This window comes from Carlito syrichta, unplaced genomic scaffold (genome assembly GCF_000164805.1).
Source record: "Carlito syrichta isolate Samal-C Ts95f unplaced genomic scaffold, Tarsius_syrichta-2.0.1 Scaffold313381, whole genome shotgun sequence".
NCBI lineage: Eukaryota > Metazoa > Chordata > Mammalia > Primates > Tarsiidae > Carlito > Carlito syrichta.
The window spans coordinates 1,103,249-1,125,901 of record NW_007257477.1 but is presented as its reverse complement, the minus strand read 5'-3'; the positions used below and the strand labels follow the sequence as shown (position 1 = coordinate 1,125,901).

The 22,653-nt window shown below is 41.9% G+C and overlaps 1 protein-coding gene across 1 annotated transcript in view; it reads right to left on the bottom strand.

Annotated features, from left to right (window-relative positions):
- Nucleotides 1-19,792, bottom strand: part of CYTH1 (cytohesin 1) — a 50,320-nt gene extending 30,528 nt beyond the window's left edge. The window contains exon 1 of the mRNA XM_021718746.1: nucleotides 19,565-19,792. Coding sequence (XP_021574421.1) covers nucleotides 19,565-19,592 — 28 coding nt within the window. The 5' untranslated portion in view covers nucleotides 19,593-19,792. The remainder of the gene's footprint in view (nucleotides 1-19,564) is intronic.
- Between the last annotated feature and the right edge of the window lie 2,861 nt (nucleotides 19,793-22,653).

Genomic DNA, 22,653 nt, shown 5'->3' with positions numbered 1-22,653 from the left:
AGAGCTGCATTGTATGGCATGGTGGCCATGAGTCCCATGTAACACTGAGCACTTCAAATGTGACTACCAGTTTTTAGGATGTGCTATATGTAGAAAATACACAGCAGACTGTCTATAAAAAGTAAAATATCTCTTTACTTTTCCCAAATATGTCATAAAAATCACTTACAACAATAAAAGAAGGCAGAAACAGTAGACTACAGTGAAGCCTACAGAAGAGGTTTAATTAGCTACATTAGAAAAGTCAATTTTCCCTTTTTTACCAAGCTCTCCCCCAACCTTCTCTAGAAAAGTGCCTTTTAAATTTCTCCAAGACCCAAAATAAGAAATGCTATTTTATATCACAACCCAATTCCCCTCATACACAAAAGCATCAAAAACAACACCTCATCCTGCGAAATGCATTGATATTTCCTGTTCTTTCACTGTGGATTTTCTTAACAGTGGCTATGGTACACTAAATTGATTTCATAAGCTACCTGTAGTTTGGAAAACACTCCTCTACTCTACAGACTGGAAGAGACTGTGCTACTCTAAAGATTCCAACAGACCACCTAAATCTAACTAAGGATGTCTTCAGAAGAACAGGTCTTAAACTGCATCCCTGAGAACTCAGTAGAGTGTGTGTTTGGGGTGAAGCTTAAATAAGATTACCTCATTACTGTGAAGAGACCCAAGTTTCCAGCTCAGCATCCATCATTATCCAATCCCTAGTTTCTCCCCCAGTTACACAGTTTCACACCACCCCATACCCTTGAAAAAAAACTTTTTTTAAACGGCTGCTTCAGTAGAAAGTTAGACAACATGTCAACTTTAGTTAGTGCAAAAACCACTCTAAAAAACATGAACTCTACTGTTACATACCGCCTTCTAGAGAAAAGCATGCTTAAAGAATTTATTCCAATTTTTCTGGACAGTCTAGAAAAGTTCCTACTCCATAAAGACTAAAAGATCCCTTTCAGAACTAAATTCTTGAGGTTCTAGAAGATAAATATTTATTATAATATAGCATGGTTTTGAAACTGAGGCAACCATTCATTTTTACAACCAACTTCTCCACAAGGGGCTCAATAATTAGGATTTGGTTTTGAAGCTATGGAGCTGGCTTTTAATCAGATCATCAGTAAGTCTCTACCTAAACAAAGGCAAGACTAAATCCAGGATCCTTGTAATAAGGTTGATGAAAAACAGAGCCATCATGTATTTAAAAACCCTATCTCAAGACTGCTATAATAACCCTCAGAAACCAACTTTTTGTCATCGTAAACTGGAAACTCACGATGGTTGCTTTCTTTTCAGAATCTAAGCATCCAACCATTCTGGGTTAGTATTCACATATGACAATTTTTCTAGAAGGGCACAATCTATTTTCTGTATTATAAATTCAAATGCACTTCCACCCTCCAACTTTCACGATAGTATTTTTAAAATAGTAAAGCAATTAAAAAATCCATAAACGTATAATATCGAAGAGTATGTGGGAAAGGGCTATCAGAAGAGATTTCTAAACAATTTTCAGAACAGAGAAAGCAAAGGAAGAACGCCAAGTGCTAAGACTGTTTCTAGAATGTAGACTCCATGAGGGCAGTGAGCTTGTGCCTCGTACACTGTTGTTTGAGCACAGGGCCTAGCACACTAAAGATATTGAAAATATATATATACCCAAGCAAAAACAAAAGAACTGAACTGATTTTCTGGTGAGTGGGCAGCAAGCATGGGAGCTGGTATCCGGGGTGAAGCCTCCATATTCTAACAGTGAGACCTGTGAGTACCCTAGTGCAAAGCAGGTTCTTGTCCACTGGCCCTAAAGCCAAGCCTCCCTGTCCACAAGACCCAGCCCATATACAGAACTTCCACTTAACACATATACTGCTTCACTCTTACAGAGATAACCACACCTACAGCATGAGTGAGAAAGAATAAGCCATGGAATAGAAAACCCACCCTGAAGCAGAGATAATTAGGGAGCAAAAGAAAACTGTAAAAGAACAGGAAACTTTAGAAAAGAGACAATTACAGGAAAAAAACCACACTCTTGCAAATTAAACATATTTTTATCCCTTAAGCCTCCCCTCAAATGAAGCCAAAAAGGATTAAAAGATAAAATTGAGGCATTTCTATAGTGCAAAGAGGAAAAAAAAAGACTTGAAAATATAAGCAAAACTAAACTCATTCAGACTAATAAAAACATTTTAAGATCCCAGAGAAATATTCGTAGGAAAAATTCAGAAGTTCAGGAAGTAAAGAAGATACTAAAACCTCTGTGGGGGAAAGGAGAGTGATTAATCAGACCACCCATAAAGGAAGAATCTGACTGGTGCCAGAATAAGAACATTGCACATTAAAGATAGTGGAGCGGAGCTTTCAAAATTCTAAATGAAAATTATGTGAACCTGAATTCTCAATCAAGTAAGAGGAAAAAATAGGCTTATTTCAGACACATAAGTATTAGAAAGTTTGTCTCCTGTGCACCCCTTCTGAAGAAGTACTTCAGGAGGAAGAAGTGTAGGTAGAAGGAATGAGACTGACTCAAGAGTCTGAGAGTAACAAACACACCCACCTGGGATGGACACAGAGAAATCAGACCAGGTCAGAACAAGAAGCCAAAGGGCTGCAAGAAGAATGTCACCTCAAAGAATAAGATGTATAAGAAACCAATAAACTAAGGAGAAAGCAGCTGAGAAATACTTGTGATATGAACAGGCATCATCCGGTCTCCTCTCAAGAGAATAAAAAAGTACTGGGAGACAGGAAAAAAACTAAACTAAAGAAATCCTGGAAGGAATGAAATAAGTCACAAGTGGCGTCATCTGAGCGGGTGGGAGGACCAGCTCCCTTTGAATGGGTACCCGGCTCCAGTGTGAGCTGGTTACTAGTGGTTAACTTTCAGAGTCAACCTGTGGACAAAGCATGAAAGACTAGACTAGGGTAAAGAAAAGCAGTCTGTTATCAACGGTGAAGGAAGAGCTAACAGAAGTTTGAGGATTCGGGGAGCAAAGTTGGAGAGATTAGCAGGGTATCAACAGCTTCCTCCTGTGACACTGGGAACAAGAAGTCTGAGCAAGGATCATGGAACAAGAAATCCAAGCTGGGAATTATAATTATAATTCAAGCTTAGGGAAGTTTTAGAGGTAAAAATAAAAGAACTGAGAATTGTGATAAACTATCAAAAATGGACAGGAAAAAAGAAAAGGAAGTGAATAATTTGAGTAGTATCCTCAATTCCTCACAGGAGGAAGGCAAGAGATAATCTTGGACTTTGACAAAATAATCAGCAATATAAGAACTTGGCAGTACCTACCAGAAGACCTAAAGTCAGAAAAAAGTTAGTGGCTGCTTTTGGGAGTGGGTCTTGATGGGACACATGAGTCCCTGAATACTTGCTTTAAGATAAATATACATATGTACTATGACAATTTAAAGAACAAAAGATTAAAATGTTAATCTATGGCTATGGCTACTAGAAAAGATAGGCCTCTTGTGTCCCTGTAGTCAGACAGAAAAAGCTTCTAGCCAATTTGCAACTAGAAAAACAAGACATTTATCTACATTTATTTTGATCCAGTCTCCTGACATTACACACGATTCCTAAATTACTTCTTCATTCCATACTCAGTAACCTTAAATCACAATGCTGCTTCCCTTCTGGTTCAACAAATCATTTAAAAACTTGAAAAAAAAAAAGCCCACCACTCTAGATCTCATTTTTCTAGTGAAATTTTGCTGAGATGAGTTAAAATTTAACAAAAGCATTTTCCTCTGCATAAACTTCTCAAGGCAACACCAAATCTTTAATTTAAGCCTTCCTTCTCACGCTACCCCAGAGGGGAAAAAAAATTCCAAAGACAAAATGCTTAATTTTATTTAACAGCATAAGCAATCAACAATATTGCTGGAGAGCTGGAGGTGTGACTGATTCCCACAACCTTGGCTAGTGTCTTATGGAAGGCTGAAGCGGAAGGATTGCCGGAGCCCAGCAGGTCGAGGCTGCGGTGGCCACTGCACTCCAGTCTGGGCGACAGAGTGAGACTTCAACTCAAAAAAAAAAAGAATGCTGTCAAGGCCATAGTTAGGACAGGAAAGGAAAAGCTGGTACTCAAAAATAACCGAGTCTACTTTACACCCCAGGAATTTCTGGAAAAGCAGCATCCGCTCCCTAGGAAGGCTATCTATTCATGTCGCTTCTCTCCTGCGCAGACATTAGGGTTAAACTGTGTAAGAACGGCTCGATGGGCCAGATGGCAGAGCAACAAACAACTCTTCCCTCCCCCAACTGCCACGTGCTGCAGCCATGCTTATGTGCTAGGGAAGCAGCTAAACCCTTTTCTCTTTGAAAGAATGGCCACTGGGAAGGGCAGTAGGTTGTCCCCACCACTAGTCTGAGCGCAATGGGGATGAGTCCAAGGGGGGGCTGCCTCAACACATCACTCACCTGCACCCTCGCCCACTGCCAGAGGGGCCCCCAGAATCCATGCCTACAGAGGTTAATCTGCAAGGTGTTCAGCTAGCAGTTAGGGGTATGGTCCAGCACCAGCCCCCTCACCATTTCTTTCCAGGGCTTCAATTTAATGAAGGGGATTAAAGTGATGAAAACAACAAGGGGCCATTGTGCTTGGCTGTGAATAGAAAAGCCACACAAGGAAAGCTTTTATTTATTTATTTATTTATTTATTTATTTATTTGCAGATTTTAACACTGGGCAGAAACCCAGAACTGAAATGGGTTCCAGCCAGCGCATACAAAGGAGGACTGTCTTAAAGGGACAGTGCCTTCTTTCCAAGCCAGGGGACGATAAATGAGCACATGGCAGGCTCTGGTCTAAAACCCTGCAATCCCTGCTGGCCACAGGCAGATGTCTAGTGATACACCATCAGGTTTTGTTGAAAATACAGCTCTTTTTGACAGCAGGTTATGCTCAGTAGACACACATTTGCTGTCAGTCCAAATGGATCATGCTGTCCTAAATCCCCGTGGGTGCTGTAAAATCAGTGTACGAGGCATGCTTTAGGACCTAGATGTCACTCTCTGAGGTCATCCTACAACCACCAGATCCCTCTGTCTAGCTTTTAAATACCTCTTGCCTTATTTTTTCCACCATAATTATTAACTGGGATCATTCTTATAGCTCTTGCCTTTCAATGGATGAAAAAGTTCATATTTAAACCAGTATTGCAGGGAAACGTTTAAAAAAGTAATTGCAAAGTGAGCCCAAGAGTCCTGAAAGGTCTACCCTTCTGTCACTTAGAGTTCCTCCCAGGTCAAGGAGGTCATTGCTATTTCCCTTTCAGTCCTACAGGTGGCCTGCTGCAGGGGGGTGCCCTCTTGCTAATCAAGGCCGCACCCCTTTACAGACCGGAAAATTCAGTTCCTGAACAATGGAAACACACATACACACACACAAGCGTGCACATGCACACACATATACACATACATTTAACCTTAAGCCCTGCCTAAAACAGCAGCAGTAGTGGTGAAATAGAGCACCAAGCTTTTTTTACATCGGCTACAGAAACTACCACCCATTAGCAGGGGAACAATTGGCTATTTACAAACCAGGCTTTTGGGTTCAAGAGCACAAATCGGGAAACTGCCTTGTTCTCTAACCTCCAAAGACAGCCATCACAGGGCCGGAGTAAAGAATTCCCAATGTCCTGAGCACTGGTTTCAGTATTCATCACTTACTGACCACACACCACTTGTGTCGATCCTACTAGTTAAATCCTGAGCAAAACAGCCTGTTTACCTTCCTCTATAACACCCTACAGGTGTAAGTTACTTTGTCTCACAGGAAATCTCAGTGACTTATAATTTGAAAACCTTCAAAATACTGGAAAGGACTTATACTTTGGAGACATACCAATGTTTAGCAAACTCTTAACCTCTCTAGGCCTTAGTTTTGTATATCTGTAAAATGGCACTACTGCTCTCTGGTGTAAGCCCTGTTGTGAGGATTAAGTAAAGGAAAAGAAGATAAAACAGCTGGCACAAGTAGGTGCCCAACAAATGCCAAATTTCTTTCCATTATCTGTATAGCTAAATAACCTTCCTCTTTTGTTTCCTTCCAACTATGTCATCATCGAGTCACTGAACATATATTTACTACTAATCTAATAGAAGGGAATGGGGATACAACATTGAAGAGCAATCTGATTTCTTCCTATAGAAGCCACAGTCCCTGGAAACATCAACAGATATACTGACAATTTCAGGAGCATGTGTTAACGAGGGATCATGTAGGATGCTGCCTGAGTCCACAGCAAAGGGCACCTCACCTAACTTCTGGGACTAAAGTGGAAAATGCCACTCTATGTGTAGTGGTCTTGGGTCCTAACCACAGTTTGGATCCACATTCATCAGCTGTGTGACCTTGGACAAATCACATCACCTACTTGTGCCTCAAAGCAAACAGTAAGATAAGAGGTTGCTTCCTGCAGGACACTCTTCATAATGACTATAGCTTTTATATGGTAGGTAGAAAATAAAAATAACCCTCGTAATACAAAACCTGGTCAGTTAAAAACTGTATGATAAGAAGCCAGTGCTGTGAGGCATGGCTCAGAACGCAGGTAAGGCAGCAAACAAGAAAAAGTCAGGATTTAAAGATAAAGTTCTTTTAGACTGTTACTACAATTAAAGAATGGGCTGATTTAGGGATTTTTTTCCCCCTCACTAAGAAAAGTAATTTTCAACTTTCACAAAATCCTCAATTCTATGCTAACATTATAAACACATGGGGCCAGATTTTAAGACAGAAATAAGAACGCAGCCAAAATTCAGAGTACCTTTCAGGCAAAAAAACCCAAAAGAAGACAGATGTAAAGCAAAACGATGTAATGATTCCAGGATTTCACTGGAAGACTTAAATTTAGAGACGATTCTTAGGATAGCTGTCAGGATCTTAAAAATGGATTCAGAAAAGGGATGTGACCACAGCTCCAAGATCCAGGTAACACACCTTCTGCCAATAATGCACTGATGAGTTTGCTTCAACACTTTTATAGAAAGTCTGTCAACTTTGGGAAACCAACTACATTTCCTTCCCATAGAATCAGAAACATAGCAATACTTTTTCTTTTTTTCTTTTATTTTATTTTAAAGATGTGGGGTACAATTCAGAATTAGGTAGATAAGTGGTCGTTGTACAGGTAAATTTAATTCTATGTCATTCAGACTTAAAAAAGAAGGAAATTCTAATAGATGCTATAATATGGATGAACCTTGAAGACACTGTGCTAAGTGAAATAGGTCAGTCATAAAAGGACAAATACCCTACAATTCCACTGATATGAAGTACTAGAATAATCAAACTCACAGAGACAGACAGTAGAATGGAGGCTGCCAGGGAGTTGGGAGGGGAAAATGGAAAGTTAGTGTTTAATGGAGACAATTTCAGTTTTCAAAGATGAAAAGTTCTAGAGGTTGGTTTGCACAATGTGAACATATTTAATACTACCAAATTGTACACCTAAATTGGTTAGGACAATAAAATTTTTTGCTATATGTATTTTACCACAATTAAAAATAAACAGGCCAGGTGCAGTGGCTGGCACCTATAATCCCAGCACTTTGGGAAGCCAAGGCAGGAGGATCACTTGAGCCCAGGAATTCAAGACCAACCTGGATAACACAGTGAGACTTCTTCTCCACAAAAAATACAAAAATTAGCTGGGCATGGTGGTGCATGCTTGTAGTTCCAGCTACTCAGGAGGCTAAGGAAGAAGGATCACTTGAGCCCAGGAGGTCAAGGCTGCAGTGAGCTGTGATCATGCCATTAAACTCCAACTTGGGCAACAGAGTGAGACCCTATCTCAAAAATAAAATAAAATAAAATAAATTAAGCAAAAATTTAATAGCAATATTTCAACTTTCTGATGTCTGCTTACCTTAGTCCCTTTCCCAAGAAACTATAATTTGATTTAAAGTAAGTGTCTCACAACCAACTTGTAGCCTAACAGATTTTTTAAAGAATTTACACATGCTACCAAGGACAAAAAAGAGTTAATTTAGCATGCAGTTGGCATAAATGATATTCAACACAGAGAGGCAGGGGTGCCTTCCAGTAACTGCCAATATGAATATTTAGACTACTCTAGTTTAAATTTTTTTCAGGCAAAACCCACCCAAATCTCTCCACTAGAAGTAAGTCTATTAAAGATTGTATTACTACATTCTGCATTTTTAAGGAAGACTTAGTTTCTATTCTCAGTCTTAGAGACATCTCATCTGACAACTACCCTAACAATTCGGGCCTGATGAATTCAGAAAAGAAGCTGCCAGAGGTTAATGGGGAGGAAGGCAGGAGACACCTGCTCAGGTTTTCACAGACTATTTTACGACCTTGGGCATGACCTATGCTCACCCCAGTTTACTCATATGTAATGGGGATGTCACCTAGCCCTTCTCAACTGCCTTATAAAAGGAAGGTATTTTACTATTTTATCTCACATAGAGAAGGGAATCAATATATTTTATCTAATACATCCCAGAACTCAAAGAGTTAGTTTGCTTGTTATGGTTTATCCAGTTAACCAAAGGGAAATGAGGTCACATTTCAAGATAGTAACAGAAACTAAGTCATAAAATTTTATCCCAAGAATTTGGCTTATAAAAGCAAAGTTAACAGCTGCTTTCAGTAAAAGCTAAAAACTAGAAAACCATCATTTTAAGAACCTCAACCTTTTCTAAAACCTCTCAGTGACAACATGATACAGCTGGGGTTTCTCAACAGCTTCTTTCTGGCACACACACTTCAAACCTCTGTCTCCACTGCTGTTTCTGAAAGGATCACAGGAACTGAATGCAGAGCTCAACAAGGAAGAACCATTTTCTACCACTAGCCTCCTTGAGACAAGTGGCACAGTCCTTAACTCCCAGGGAAAGCCTGGGAGTTCCCTCTTCCTCCAAAGAGCCAAATCATTTGTGCTTGCTCCTCCTCCCAAGAGTGCAGACTCCCTGTCCCCTGGGTGAAGCACTGCCACTCCCCATGCCTGCCAGCTGCAACCACTGTCAGCCTACACAGCTGGGCCACCACACCCCTCTGTGTCCAAAATAGAGGCTTGGTGAGGTTTTTAAGAAGCCAATTCTCTTTCACTTTACCCTTAGTTGCAAAAATCTACTTGCATACTGTGCTGGCCCTTTGTAAAGCCCTGAATTTTTCTGTATACTTATACAGTCTTCCTTAGTCTAAAAGCTGGAAAGGACCCCTAGGGTCAAATGCGATATACAATTCCAGCTCCTTTTTTAACCTGCACTGCTGGAAAGAGGGCTACCTAAGGTTCCAAAGCCCTCAATGAGTAAAACAGAAACTCCGTGGGTGGCAAGCCCAGAATAGAGGGGAGAAAAATCACCCAGAATTTGTCCCTCTGCTTTCCACCACCCTATTCCTAACCTTGCTGAAGTCAGACCAAGGAAATTGGTTATTGGTATGTTCTTAAAGTCTCAGGCCTAGAAGAAACTACACCAAATGCTTGGATACCTATCCAAAGGTGCTAGTGGAAAACCCTCAGAGGAGAACATAGAATGCAGAACCAAAGGACAGACACACAGAGAAATGGCCACACACACATCAGCTTCTGCTGCTGGCTGCTGGGTGGGAGAGGCAGGCAGGCAGCAATGCATAATGGGGGGATCCGCAGCTGTGGCTCCACACGCCATCCACCCGGCCTCTTACCCACAGTGAATCCCTTCTCCTGAGGCCCCAGTGTCCTGGCAAGCCCTGCGCAGCAACATCAAAGCCTTGGCAGGTTGCAGCTCTCCGCGTCAGAGGCCATGGTGGCTCTGTGCAGCGATCCCACAGTCCCAGGCTGCTGGGAGCTCCCACAGCTCTAGGTGCAGGGAGAGCCGGAACAAGGGCAGCATGTGTGTGCCAGCACAGCAGGGGTAGAGAAGCAGGCGTCCAGAGGAAACAAAAGCCGAGTGCACCGACCCCACGGGTGGAAAAGCGCTGAACCCGGTGAGGAAGGCTGGCACAGGGTGCGGAGATGGACGCGCGGAGCTGCAGCCCTAGCTGACACTCAGAATGTGTGCTGCTCCACTCCTCCAGGCTCATTTCCATGAATGCAGTCACAGTCAGCCCCTCCTACTATCCCCCATTCCTGGCCTCCTGGGGGGGGGAGGGGAGGCACCAGCATTTGCTCACAGGCTGCATGCACTTGCTTTCTTCTCCCCCCTTAGAAGCAAAAACCTGACGGCTGCTTTCACTAGCAGGATGTTTCCCTTACTAAAGATGCCTTCTCCTTATTGCATGGATAAACAAGAGGCTAGATCTAGAGAGTAGATGTTCTGTCACCCCGAAAGCACAAGCCCAGTCCTTCCCACTTCTCTGTACCAGGTCAGCAGGCAAGGTGGCACTGACCAGACTGCTCCAACACCATCCTGGAGGGGGTTTGGAAGGAGTGTCCTCTGTTCTCCTCCTCCAGGGGTATCATGCCCTCTGTCTCGATGCTGTAGCCTTTTTACCAAGGACTCGCCTCCTACTCAGTGCACATGCTGGCTGGCCACTGTATCCACATGCTGGGGACGGTTCTTTCTTCACCAGAGCCTGCTGCATAGCCTTCAAAGACACACTCCGGTTAGAATGACTTGGGCAAGTAGATCTTGGGGACGATACAATATAAGACAGCTGGTGACAAGAACATAGCTACTGCCTGAGAAGTTCGAGCAGTTCTCAAACTTCAGAGGGTGCAAAAATCACCAAAGACACTTGTTAAATGAGCAGATCTGAAACTCCAGTCCCTAAAACTCCATAGGTTCAGGCCCCCATGTTAAACAGAATACAAGGTGACTGCAGACCACACTGGGAAACACAGACTGTGACTAATAAGAGACATAGGTAGCCAGGCTCGGTGGCTCAGCCTGTAATCCCGCGCTTTGGGAGGCTCAAGTGAGTGGATTGCCTGAGCCCGCGGGTTCGAGACCTGCTTGGGCAACTTGGCGAGACCTCATTTCTACAATAAATCAAAAAAATTAGCCGGGCATGGTAACGCGCGCCTGAAGTTCCAGCTACTTGGAAGGCTGAGGCGGAAGGATCGCCAGAGCCCAGCAGGTTGAGGCTGCGGTGGCCGGGAGCAGCCACTGCACTCCAGTCTGGGCGACAGAGTGAGACTCCAACTCAAAAAAAAAAAAAAAAAAAAGAGAGAGACATAGGTTATTAAAACAAGAACAAAATAACCAAGGAGAGAAAGTAAAAAAATAATCATTGTGCTAGACCAGGGCTCTTCAGTTTGAGCACTACTGACATTAAGGACAGATTACTCTTTGTTTTGGAGGCTGCTCTGAGCATTGTAGGGTGTTTAGCTGTATCCCTGGCCTCCACCTACTAGATGCCAGCAGCACCCCCACCACCATCCTCCCTTCCCCTAACCAGGTATGACAACCAAAAATGTCTTCAGACATTGCTGAATGTCCCTGAGGGGCAAAACTAACCTGGTTAAGAACCACTGTTCTAGATAAACAATAACGGGGGGAACCCTAAAATCCTTCCTCATGCTCTCTCCTCCTCTCCAGCCTCCTATTAGGAAATCACCAGTAGAAGGTACCTATCCCTCCATAAGCCCTACCCCCACTACCACACCATGGGTGTTGGGCCTGGCTGGGGAATGCAGACAGACTTTCTCACCACCAGGCAGTGCCACCAGGCCTGACCCAAATACCCTGGCTCTGCATTCCAATCTGTGCCTCTTTAGGAACAGCCATAGTATGAACAATTTTACTTTAGTGTCTAGATGGCAATACTCATTTAAAAGAATCATACCACATCTATGAAAATCAAATCCTAAAATTATGACAAAAATGTGGATTGAGAATCCCAATGCAATGTGTCCCCCAGCATCCTGTCTTCTTTCTTTCCTCTCACTGTCTAGTGAGCCATTCCACCTCTCCTCCCAATCCAGGGAAGATTCCATCCGCCCCGGCTCCACCAGAGTGCTCAATTCAAATCTCTCTTGGCTTCTTTCTTCCCATTTAGAGGTTCGCCCTTGCCATCGCTGAGTCCCAACTCTTAAAGGGAAAAGGCCCTGATTACTCCAGCCATGCTCCTTGCTCAGTTTATGTATTAACCATAACCTGACAACCTTCTAAGTCCATGCTGTCTTCTCAGAATGGTTGTACCATGCCATTTACCATCTGGTTATACACCACTCTGTTCCCTAGGGATTTCATGTATACATGAAATAAAGCTCTTGCTTTTCAATAATAATATACTGTAAATATGTTCATAGTACTTTTCACAGTCCTAAGCACTATATTCCTTATTTTGAAGTAACATCACTGGTTTTTACACAATCTCTTTCTCTCCAGAAATTGAAAAACCTCAGCAGGTGAATCCTGACCTATCACTTCCTATACAAGACTCAGTCATCATGTGCAAGGTTACTATGGTTCTTCCTTCAACACAACCAGCTTCCAATAAGCAGACAGAGTGAACCAACAACTGGAGTTTATTGCAGCAGGTGAACCTGGGCAAAGGCTTCAGCTTGATCCAGGCCAGAGGCAGCAGGTGGCAAAAGTCTGCACATTCAGTCAATTCTAGGCACAAACAACATGATACGAGGACAAAAACAGACAACAAGTTACAAGAAAAAGCTGCAAACAAAATGTCTGCAGTGTGGCCCTTCTCATATCTAAAGAAGACAAATGCCTGGCTGGGCACGGTGGCCTCACGCCTATAATCCCAGCACTTTGAGAGGCTGAGGTGAGAGAACTGCCTGAGCCCACAGGTCAAAGACCAGCCTGGGCAACTTGGCGAGACCTCATATCTACAATAAATTAAAAAAACTAGCCAGGCATAGTGGCGCAATGCCTATAGTTTCAGCTATCTGGAAGGCTGAGGGGGAAGGATTGCCTGAGCCCAGGAAGTTGAGGCTGTGATGGCCATGAGCACGCCACTGCACTCTAGCCAGGGTGACAAAGTGAGACTCCATCTCAAAAAAAAAAAAGGAAGACAAATGCCAAAATAAATTACTGTACAATCAAGTTTATGAAATCTCAGCAATCAGAGAAAACTGTTCACAGAATAGAAATCTCAAGAATCTCAACTGGGAAAATGTAAGTTTTTAAAAATAATTTTCTCAGACACATAATTCAACAATTTTTAAAAAGCAACACGTTGCATGTAGACAAAGCACTCTGTAAGTTACCGTGGAAGACACAAAGCTGATAAGACATGGTTTTAGCCTTCTAAGAGCTTGTGTGTTACTATTCCTTTTAAAGAGAGAAGAATCAGAAAGCCCATAAGTGCCAAATAAACGCTGCCCACAAGGTGCTATACAGGTAGGGGGACAGAGAAGAGTGTGGCCTAGGTTAATCCAGGATGGCTCTGGTACAAGCCCAGAAGGAGAAGTCATTCCAGGCAGAGGTGGAAAAGGCAGCACAAAAGGGCAAAGTCTGGAAGAGCAAGCAGTCAGATTGCAGTGCCTTTGAATTTGACACAGAGACAGTTGGATTCTATTCTGTTGTTGAGTCAGGGATGAGGTAAAGAAAGCAGCACTTCCAAAAGAGAAAGAAGTGGCAGTGAGGTGCCACAAGGAAGAAAAGGGACTGGAAGGTTTTCAGCGGTTGTGAAGGAAAAGTAACAGGACACAGGGCATTTGTTCAATGCAGTAAAAACTTCAGTTCGGAAGTGGTACCAAAGAAGTAATTTGCTTCCCCTATTCCAGCTCACAGCTTCAATTACCATCCTTATCCAATACTAATTCCCCAAACCGCTGCTGCTTTTGCATCCTCTCTCCAGTTCTCTGTCTCAGACACAGGGACAGTTGGAACCAGAGTGATCCTCTGACAAGCATGCAAGGGAAATATGCATCAATCACTTTATTTGTTCAACAACTTCTGAAGTGGAAAACAAGATGCAAGGAATACATTAGTATTCTGCAATTCATCAACAACTCAAACCCACTAATCCACAATGCTGCTCAAAGACCCTCCCTGAGCATGAGGCATACCCAACCCCCAAATTACCTGGGCCACAGGCTCCAAGTATCAAGGGACATAATAAGAGTAAAGTCTCTAGGCCAGCCTTAGGATTCTCAATCTTGATACTCAAACTCCCTAAATTTTTTAATACAAATGAAAACATGAATAACATACCATTTTCTATGAGTCTGGCACAAATCAAAATACTGATACAAACTACTGCCAAGAGTACATAGGTAGTCTTGCATGCTGCTGGCAGAGTGTAAATTGGTACAACCTCTATCACTACCAAAACTTAAAATGCACACACATTTTAATTTGATTTGACTCAAACTTAAGAACCTACTCCTTAAATTCCATTTAAGAGTTTACCCAATGGATACACTTTGAAAATTACAAAATGTAAAAACGACTTAAACACTATTTGGTGATGTAAAAGAATGAGATAGTTTGCAAATGCTAATATAAAAAGATCTCTAGGACACAATGCAAAAGGATGATAAAAAAATTCCTTCTCAAACACAGCACCTATGCTTGGTAAATGCACAGGGAGCTCAAGAAGGATGCACTTGAAACACGTTGGCAGAAATCACCTTTAAAGACAAGTACTGTGGAAAGAGTGAGGGGAGGCTTGGACTCTTCCTTTTCTGACTATCTGAATATCTGGATCCACAACTAACACAAAATTTAATAGTGAAGTTTCTATTCAAAGAAAATATGAAAATGCCACCAGCCACTGACATTTGCTCAGACTGATGCCTAAGTATTTCTTTTGTGGAAGAAACCTCCTTGAGACCTGTTCTAACATCCTAGAAATACCTGTTGTAACTACACCCAATCTGCTGTGATTTCATATGTGATCTTTCATCTGAATTCTCTGACTCAGAATTCTGACTCTTCAAAGAAAATACAAAGAAAAGACTTTAGATATCAGGAGGGAAGGAGATTCAGAAACAGCCACTGACTCAGAAAAGAAATTCACTGGATGTTTTTTAGGTCAGAAGTTGAATTTCTATGATTCCTGTGTAGAGGAAGGGAGAACAAGAAAATATTTTCTTAAGGAAGAAAGGAACATGCTTGGGCAAGTCCTCACACATACAAGCTGATCTGTAGGGGCAGCAGGACTCGACTTTTTTCCCCTAGTGTATTACCAGGGTCTACAGAATCAAACACATCATGCAGTCAAAAAAAAAAAAAAAAAAAAGATAAATAGAAACACATGAAGACATGAGATCATCATATCTCAAAAGTGGCTGTTTAAACTTAAATTCCTGGTTGATTTGGGCTCAGTCACTCCAGGAAGCCACAGTAACAAACAACTTTTATTTGCAGAACTGAACAGGGCTGGAATAGATAACTTCTAAAACACTTCATGGTTTAAAAGTTTGTGACTACACTGCTTTCAGTGACTCTGTCATCGTTAATTGTTTCATGGCTCCAGCTGCAAGATGAACCCAGATGAATCCCCAAGTTGAAGTTCTTCAGAAGGTAAACAGAAGAGGGCAGCAGTTACAACAGTCACTTTCTAAAAAGCAAGTCGCAGGTGGGTTGAAAACAGAAGAGCATAGACAAGAAACTGTACATTCAATAAAGTTGTCTTTGGAGGGTTGTCAAAATCCAAGGGAAAAATAAGAGATGAGTACTATAAAAAAAAGTTCCAGAAGGTCTAGCACTCAATCACTAATTTAATCAGCAGTAAATTGTATGTAGGTTCTGTCAGTCCCCAGTCACAACAAACACATTCCACCAAACTTTTCTGAACCACAAGGCTCTTAAGGCCCAGATGTGTGCCTGCCAAGATGTACATTACTGCCTCTTCTCTCCACAAATACTACTGGCTTAGAAAATTCCACCTGATGCCTTCCACATCCCTAGTATCTAACTGGACTTTAGGTCCTGACCATGCCCTCAGCAAGTCCTGTGCTTTTATATTCCGTAACTAAGAAAACTTGGGAGGCTACAGAAAGCCTCAGACAATGGATAAAGGTCAATTTTTTTTTTCCAGAGGAGTAGAATCCAAGTCCTTGTTTCTGTTCACCTCATTAAGAAGAAAGGGCAGTTCTAATCCTCTACAACACCATGAGGATTTATCTCTGGTGTACTCAACGGGGAAGCCTATAAAATTCAAACCAGAGCAAGTCCCCTTCAGAACTTGTCACAGCAGATGGCGATACAGGTTTCTTGCTATGATGTGTGCTTTGTACAATGCCAAACATGCTCTTGCTTAAAAATAAAGATGTAACCATTTTTGATTCTGTGAAATATGAACTCAATCTGTAAGAAGAGAATGAGAAATGTCTAGAGGGATATTAATTTATAGGAATCACACCTTAGGTCTTCCTGCCAATACCTCAACCTAAGCAACGTATCAAACCAGAGGAGAGCACAATTACATGAAATGCATTAAAAGAATGGAATAAGTAGAAAGTTCACATCAAGGAGAGCGTTTCAGATGCAATCTGAAAATCCAATGTCCCACTGGAAGGGCACTATACTTAATTCTATTGGCATACTTTCCTATAAATAATACTTTATACCTACATGGTATCTTACAGCTTAAAACATTTTCCCATTTCCATTTTTTTCGGGAGGTGGGATCAACAAAGCCCAATTATAAACTCTGTGTATTTCCTCACAGATAATGCAAAAGACTCAATGAGTTCAAATAATCTACCCAAGGTAAGCTACTAAAAGACAGAGCCCAATTCACACTCAGGGTCACTGGCTGCATCCTTGGCTCTTTCTTTTCTCTTACGGAAATACACAGATTCACTTCACCTCAGCATTTACTGAGCATCTGCCATAGGCGCAGTCTGTGCTTGGAGCTGGGATTTAAATAGCTCCAGTTCCCTGCCCTGTGTGGAAAGTGAAGGCCAGTGGAGAGAGGCAAATAAGCATGGCAGCAGGATACCCGGCCACTGTGGTTGAGCACATCACGTACTCACAGAACGTCAGAGGACACCAAGAGGCTTCAGAGGGACCAGCCTTTGAGCTAGGACTTGAAGGATCAACAGAATCCCCAAATGGAGAGGCAGACAGAATGGCGCATACTAAACAAAGTGCCAGGTAGTGACTGGGTGCTGGAGTCAGTGGACACACTGCAGGTCAGGGCCCAGGGCACAGCAGTCCTGGACTGACACCAGGAAGAGGACTTAGTGCTTGTAAAGACCCTCAGGGCCCACACAAGGAGTTTAGATTGCATCCCAAAGAAGGGGTTCAAAAACAAATCAAGGGGAGCTAACCATTACAAAGAAAGATTAAATAGTTAAAAAACCAATTTATGGCAGTTAAGAAAACAGTGCCAAATTAATTACATTGGTTAATTCTCAGTTACGCACACACACACACACACATACATACATACATACATACATAAATACTGGAAGGAAAATTAATGAACATATGTGCCAGGTAAGGATGGAGGTAGAAAGCAACATCTGTAACTTATAAATCGGGGGTTTGAGATTAGTGCAGCAGGAAGGGGTCTGACTTCTCTAAATAATATTTTCAAAACCCCCTAGCTACCCTTTCTTAGGTGAGCTCTTCAGGGCAGTTAAGTCTAGTAAAAGTAGCTCTCTGAAAAGTGTAACAGACACTTAACTTCTGCCCTCCCCTGGGATCTTGGGGACCTGCCAAAGGAAACTTCATTTGTTCCCTTCACTTCCGTAACTGTCTAAATGCCATTCTGTCTCTCATAGCAGTATCTCAGAGCATCTATCTTAGCAGTGGTTAGAAGGGCAACACTGCCCTCCCTACTGTGCCAAATAGACAACATGAGGAAACACCCCCAGGAGGGGGTGAGGGAAATGGAGAAGCACCAGTCCTTTAAGGTTATTTGTTCAAAGCAAAGTTGCTAAGTAATTCAATCTCTAAAATCCCTGTACTTAAAATTAAGCCCAACCCTTATCACTCCATTGTTGAATTAAAGCACACACATACAGGAAGCTTATGTTGAATTTTAAAGCCTCTTGGATGGCCAGAGGCCAAGTACATATGACCCCTCTAACTATTAAACAGCACCTCCCAGGTGGGTCTGAAGATAGGGTCACCTGGAAGGACCAACAGCAAAAACCACAGCCAGACCTGGCTCACACCTACTGTCCCAGCATAATCGCGTGTGTCCTTTTCCACTATCAAAAGTGTTCCCTTTGGAACTAGAGACCTTGGCTAGTGTGGACTCATCTTCCAAACACAAAAACACCCACCCAAGTATGCAGTTCAGTCCTGGTCTGGAACAGACCTTCATTACGGTCCACCTCCTCAAATGCAAAAGTGTCATCATAAACACCTATATGTCCTTCTCTCTCAAAGTCTTTCACACATGGTATAGCTTTCCAGATCACCCCACAGACACTGTCCAGGATCATCTGCACCTGGAAGCAAGACTTTAAAATATGTGTTTTATAGTGAACCAGAAAGGGAAAAGCATAAAAAGGACTCTCAAAACTTATCGTAACTTTCACAAAACTCACTTTGAAACATAGCCTCAGCCAGGCTCGGTGGCTCAGTCTGTAATCCTAGCACTTTGGGAGGCCAAGGTGAGTGAATTGCCTGAACCCGTGGGTTCGAGACCAGCCCGGGCAATTTGATGAGACCATGTCTCTACAATAAATCAAAAAATTAGCTGGGTGTGGTAGTCCACTGAGGCAGAAGGATCGCCGGAGCCCAGCAGGTCGATGCTGCGGTGGCTGTGAGTGTGCCATGGCACTCCAGCCTGGGTGACAGAGCGAGACTCCAACTCAAAAAAAAAAAAAATGGCCTAATATCTATTTCAAACTTATTCATATCACTCATTACTAGCTAGAAACCAGTATACATTTTACACTGCCATCTGATGAAGGCACCACAATAAAACACACACACACACACATCCACACACAAAACTCCTTTACTGACCTAGGGTGCTTTAAGACACAGTTCTTCAGCAGAATCTTTTGAGATTTAGAAGCCACAAAGTTTGTCATCTCATTAGTCATACAAGCTTCACTGTTTACAGTATGGGTGTGGAGCAGATGAGGGAAATTCTATAGATTTATAAGACTTCAAACAGTCTTCACCTAATACCAAAGAGGAAGACGAAATTAATTGTGTCTTTTCCCTTGGTTATATTTTACTTAATAAACAACAAGTATTCTCTATCCCCAATCTTACTAGTGCTTTCAATCTGGCCTCTTTACCTTTTAATATCAGATTTTTTTCTGAGTATTCATGCAATTCCCAGAAGTACTAACCAACTGTTATTCAGATATAGGAAGTAAAGACATAATCACCAAGCATGAAGCAGTAATCCACCAAGAAACACTCACTATAATAAAAGCAAAGATTGGAGGGATCTCTTTAGTTTAAAAAACACAGAGTTCCCTCCCTCATTCCCTCCCTCTCTCTTTCTCTCTCTCTCTCTCCATATTTTCTAGAACATGTAAGACACTTCTGACAAATCTATCACATATTTCACAATAATCCCTCTTGCCCTTTGGAGATGGTGGAGGTGACCCACTGCCCCGTCTACATTGTTCCTTAACTCCTCCACCAAAGGACTCAGTAACACTGTCCTCACAGGATTTCACATAATAATCAAAAGAGACACCTACAACGCTATTCCATATGCCACAAGTCACCTCTGTCTCGACCTGGGTTTGTGGCTGTAACTCACCATCTTCCTCTTTGGTTCTAAGGACCATCTTCTTCCCGTACAGGTCCGTCTGATCTTCAAAGAGAGCTATAACTAACTCCGAGTCAAGTTCTCCTGTGAGGTATGACTGGATGGGGTCAGGGATACCTGCAGGGTTGTCCAACCACTAGGACAGCTCATAGCTGCTTCCTGAACAAACAGGCAATGGCTGGCCGCAAGCCTGGGCCAATCAGCCTCCAGCCTCCAAAGAAGGGGCACTCCCAGGAACAGCCACCACCCAGTTCCTGAAGTCAAGCTCAAACACCTTCCAAATGCATTAACCAACTGCATCCCTGAAAGCAGTCTTACTCAGTATTCAAACTAGTCTTTTCTCAGACATAGCCAAAGTCACAGATAGAGCCTGCTGCTGTTTTTCTCTTCGCTTTCCAGTAACCTCAGGGGATTGCTGCTAGGACCCCTCCTACCAACACCAAAATCCACAAATGCTAAAATCCCTAATGTAAAATGGTGTAGCATTTGCATATAACCTACACACATCTACCTATATACTTTAAATTGTCTCTAAATTACTTATAATATCTAATACAATGTGCATGCTATGTAGGCAGCTGTTATGATATATTATTTAGAGAATGATGACAAGAAAACAAAGTCTGGGCCATGGTGGATCATGCTTGTAATCCCAGCACTTTGAGAGGCAGAGGTGGGAGGACAGCTCGAGCCCAGGAATTTGAGACTAGCCTAGGTAACATAGTGAGACCTCATCTCCACAAAAAAAAAATTTAAAAATTAGCTGGGTGTGGTGGTACGTACCTGTAGTCCCAGCTATTCAGGAGGTTGAGGTGGGAGGATCACCTGAGCCCAGGGGGTGAAGGCGATGGTAAGCAGTGATTATGCCACTGCATTCCAGCCTGGTCCGAGTGAGACCCAACTCAAAAAAAAAAAAAAGAAAAAGAAAAAGAAAAAAGAAAGGGGGGGGGTTGTACATATTCAAGCATAGACACAACCTTCCTCCCCCCACTCTGATATTTTCAATCCTCAGTTGGTTCAATCGTGGGATATGGAATCCACAGAGAGAGAAGGCCGTCTATACTTTCTTAGAATGGAATCATTTAAAACCCTGGTCCTCTTACAGTGAGATAATAGCACATTTTCCAAGAGAATAACTAAGAGATCGTAATCTCTATGGCATGTTATGAGGTCACAGGCTAAAAGCAGAGGGCAAATTTAGAAGCCAAAAAAAAAAAAAAAAAACATATCCAAGGGCCAAATTCTCATATAAGTTCAATTTTATACCTATAATAATTTCTGTGTTGCACCAAAATGTTCTTTTTTTGTAGTCTTACTATGTTTATAATACATGTTCATTATCGAAAATCAGTAAACAGTAATAAGGAAAAAAGAAAACACCTTAATCCTATTACCAGTGATAACCACTGATGACATTTTGCTGTATATTTTCCATATTTTTGTCATACATATTATATATATTCTCTTTACACATACAGAGAGAGACACACACACACACACACACACACACACACGAAATTGGATATTTTACATGCTATTTTATAACCACCTGTTTTTTACTTATAACAAACATTTTCCCAATGACTGTAAATGGATATCTATCACACTTTTTACTATTCACAGTCTGGACATAATTTTTAACCAGTTCCTCCACTGTAAAATGTTTTAGTGGGTTCTATTCTTCCTGCCAATCTCAATACCCATATACACTTGTTTGGCACCTATCTCCAGTCAAAAATTTCTTAGTAGTAGAATTGCTGGATTCAGATATAGCTTCCCATTTATACATGGGAAGGACTTACAAGTGACAAGTAAAAGGAGAACATCTTGTTCCTAAGGCATCATCATTGTAGGTGACGTTTATTGAGTGCTTACTTTGTGCCCAGTTTGATATAACTTAACTTATCCAAATCCTGAAAGCATCCCTATGGGGAGAATGTCCTCTCCATTCCCAGTTCATAGATGAGGATACATCCAGAGGGGTTACACAACTTGCCCAAAGTCCAAGACCAAGCTACAGAGCCCACCCTCTACTACATCTTGCTCCCTGCTAGACTCTCAATCTCCTCTCTTGGTTGTAAACACAAACTCCTGTAGCAGCTCTGTAGGAAGCCTGTAGCTGCTAGACTTTGGCCAGGTCTCACCAGGGAGTTAGAAACATGAACATCTACAGCAAGACAAGTCACACCCTGACAGTGACCACAGGCGCTGACATGCATCAAGGGCAGTAACTTCATCCCACCCTCTTCTTTCTTGCCTAACAATAGTTGAATAAATATATATGCATTTTTAACCACTTTGTTTTGTAGAGGCAACTAATATCAATCCAATTTGTTACCTTTTAAGTTGAATATGTCAAAACTATAGCTGCGCTCTGTCCTTTCCAATCTCCATCCATATTAAATTCCAGTGTTAAGCCCCAACCTGTGCGATTTCAAAATCCATGTTTAATGATTCCCAAACCAGCAGTTATATCTCCTGGTGTCAGGTCTGATTCGTAGATGGTGATCCTAACTTAGTAAGAAGACAGGTCGCTTCTATTTTACACCTACTATCAAATGGTACAGCATTTCTCTGGAATAGACTCCCAAAAGCAAGAGTGGCCATGAGATCTAAGAACTTCCAGCTTTCACAGATGCTGCCAAAGTGTCTGCCACTTCCCTAATGGGATCAAACTTAACTTCTGCCAGTCTGATAGGGGAAAATGGTTTCTCACTGTTGATGGTTTACGTTGATCTGCTACTGATGTTTTTTCATAAGTTTGAAGCATTTCCTCTTTTGTGAATTGTTTGTTCAAATCCTTTGTCCACTTTTCCATTGGTTATTTTTCTTAATGACTTGTACACTGCTACTGTTTTATATTAATGTTGCAAAAATTTTATCACAATCTGTCACTTGTTTTTAACTTTAGTTGTATCTTTTGTCTTATAGATGTTTTTATTCTGTTGCAAACAAATCTATAATCTTACCATTTGTTTCACTCAAGATTCACTGGGCACATGGAGTGCCAGGAACTAGCGAGACATGAGAAGATCAAACAGACAAAAATGCCTGCCCTCATGGCATTTCCACTCTACTGA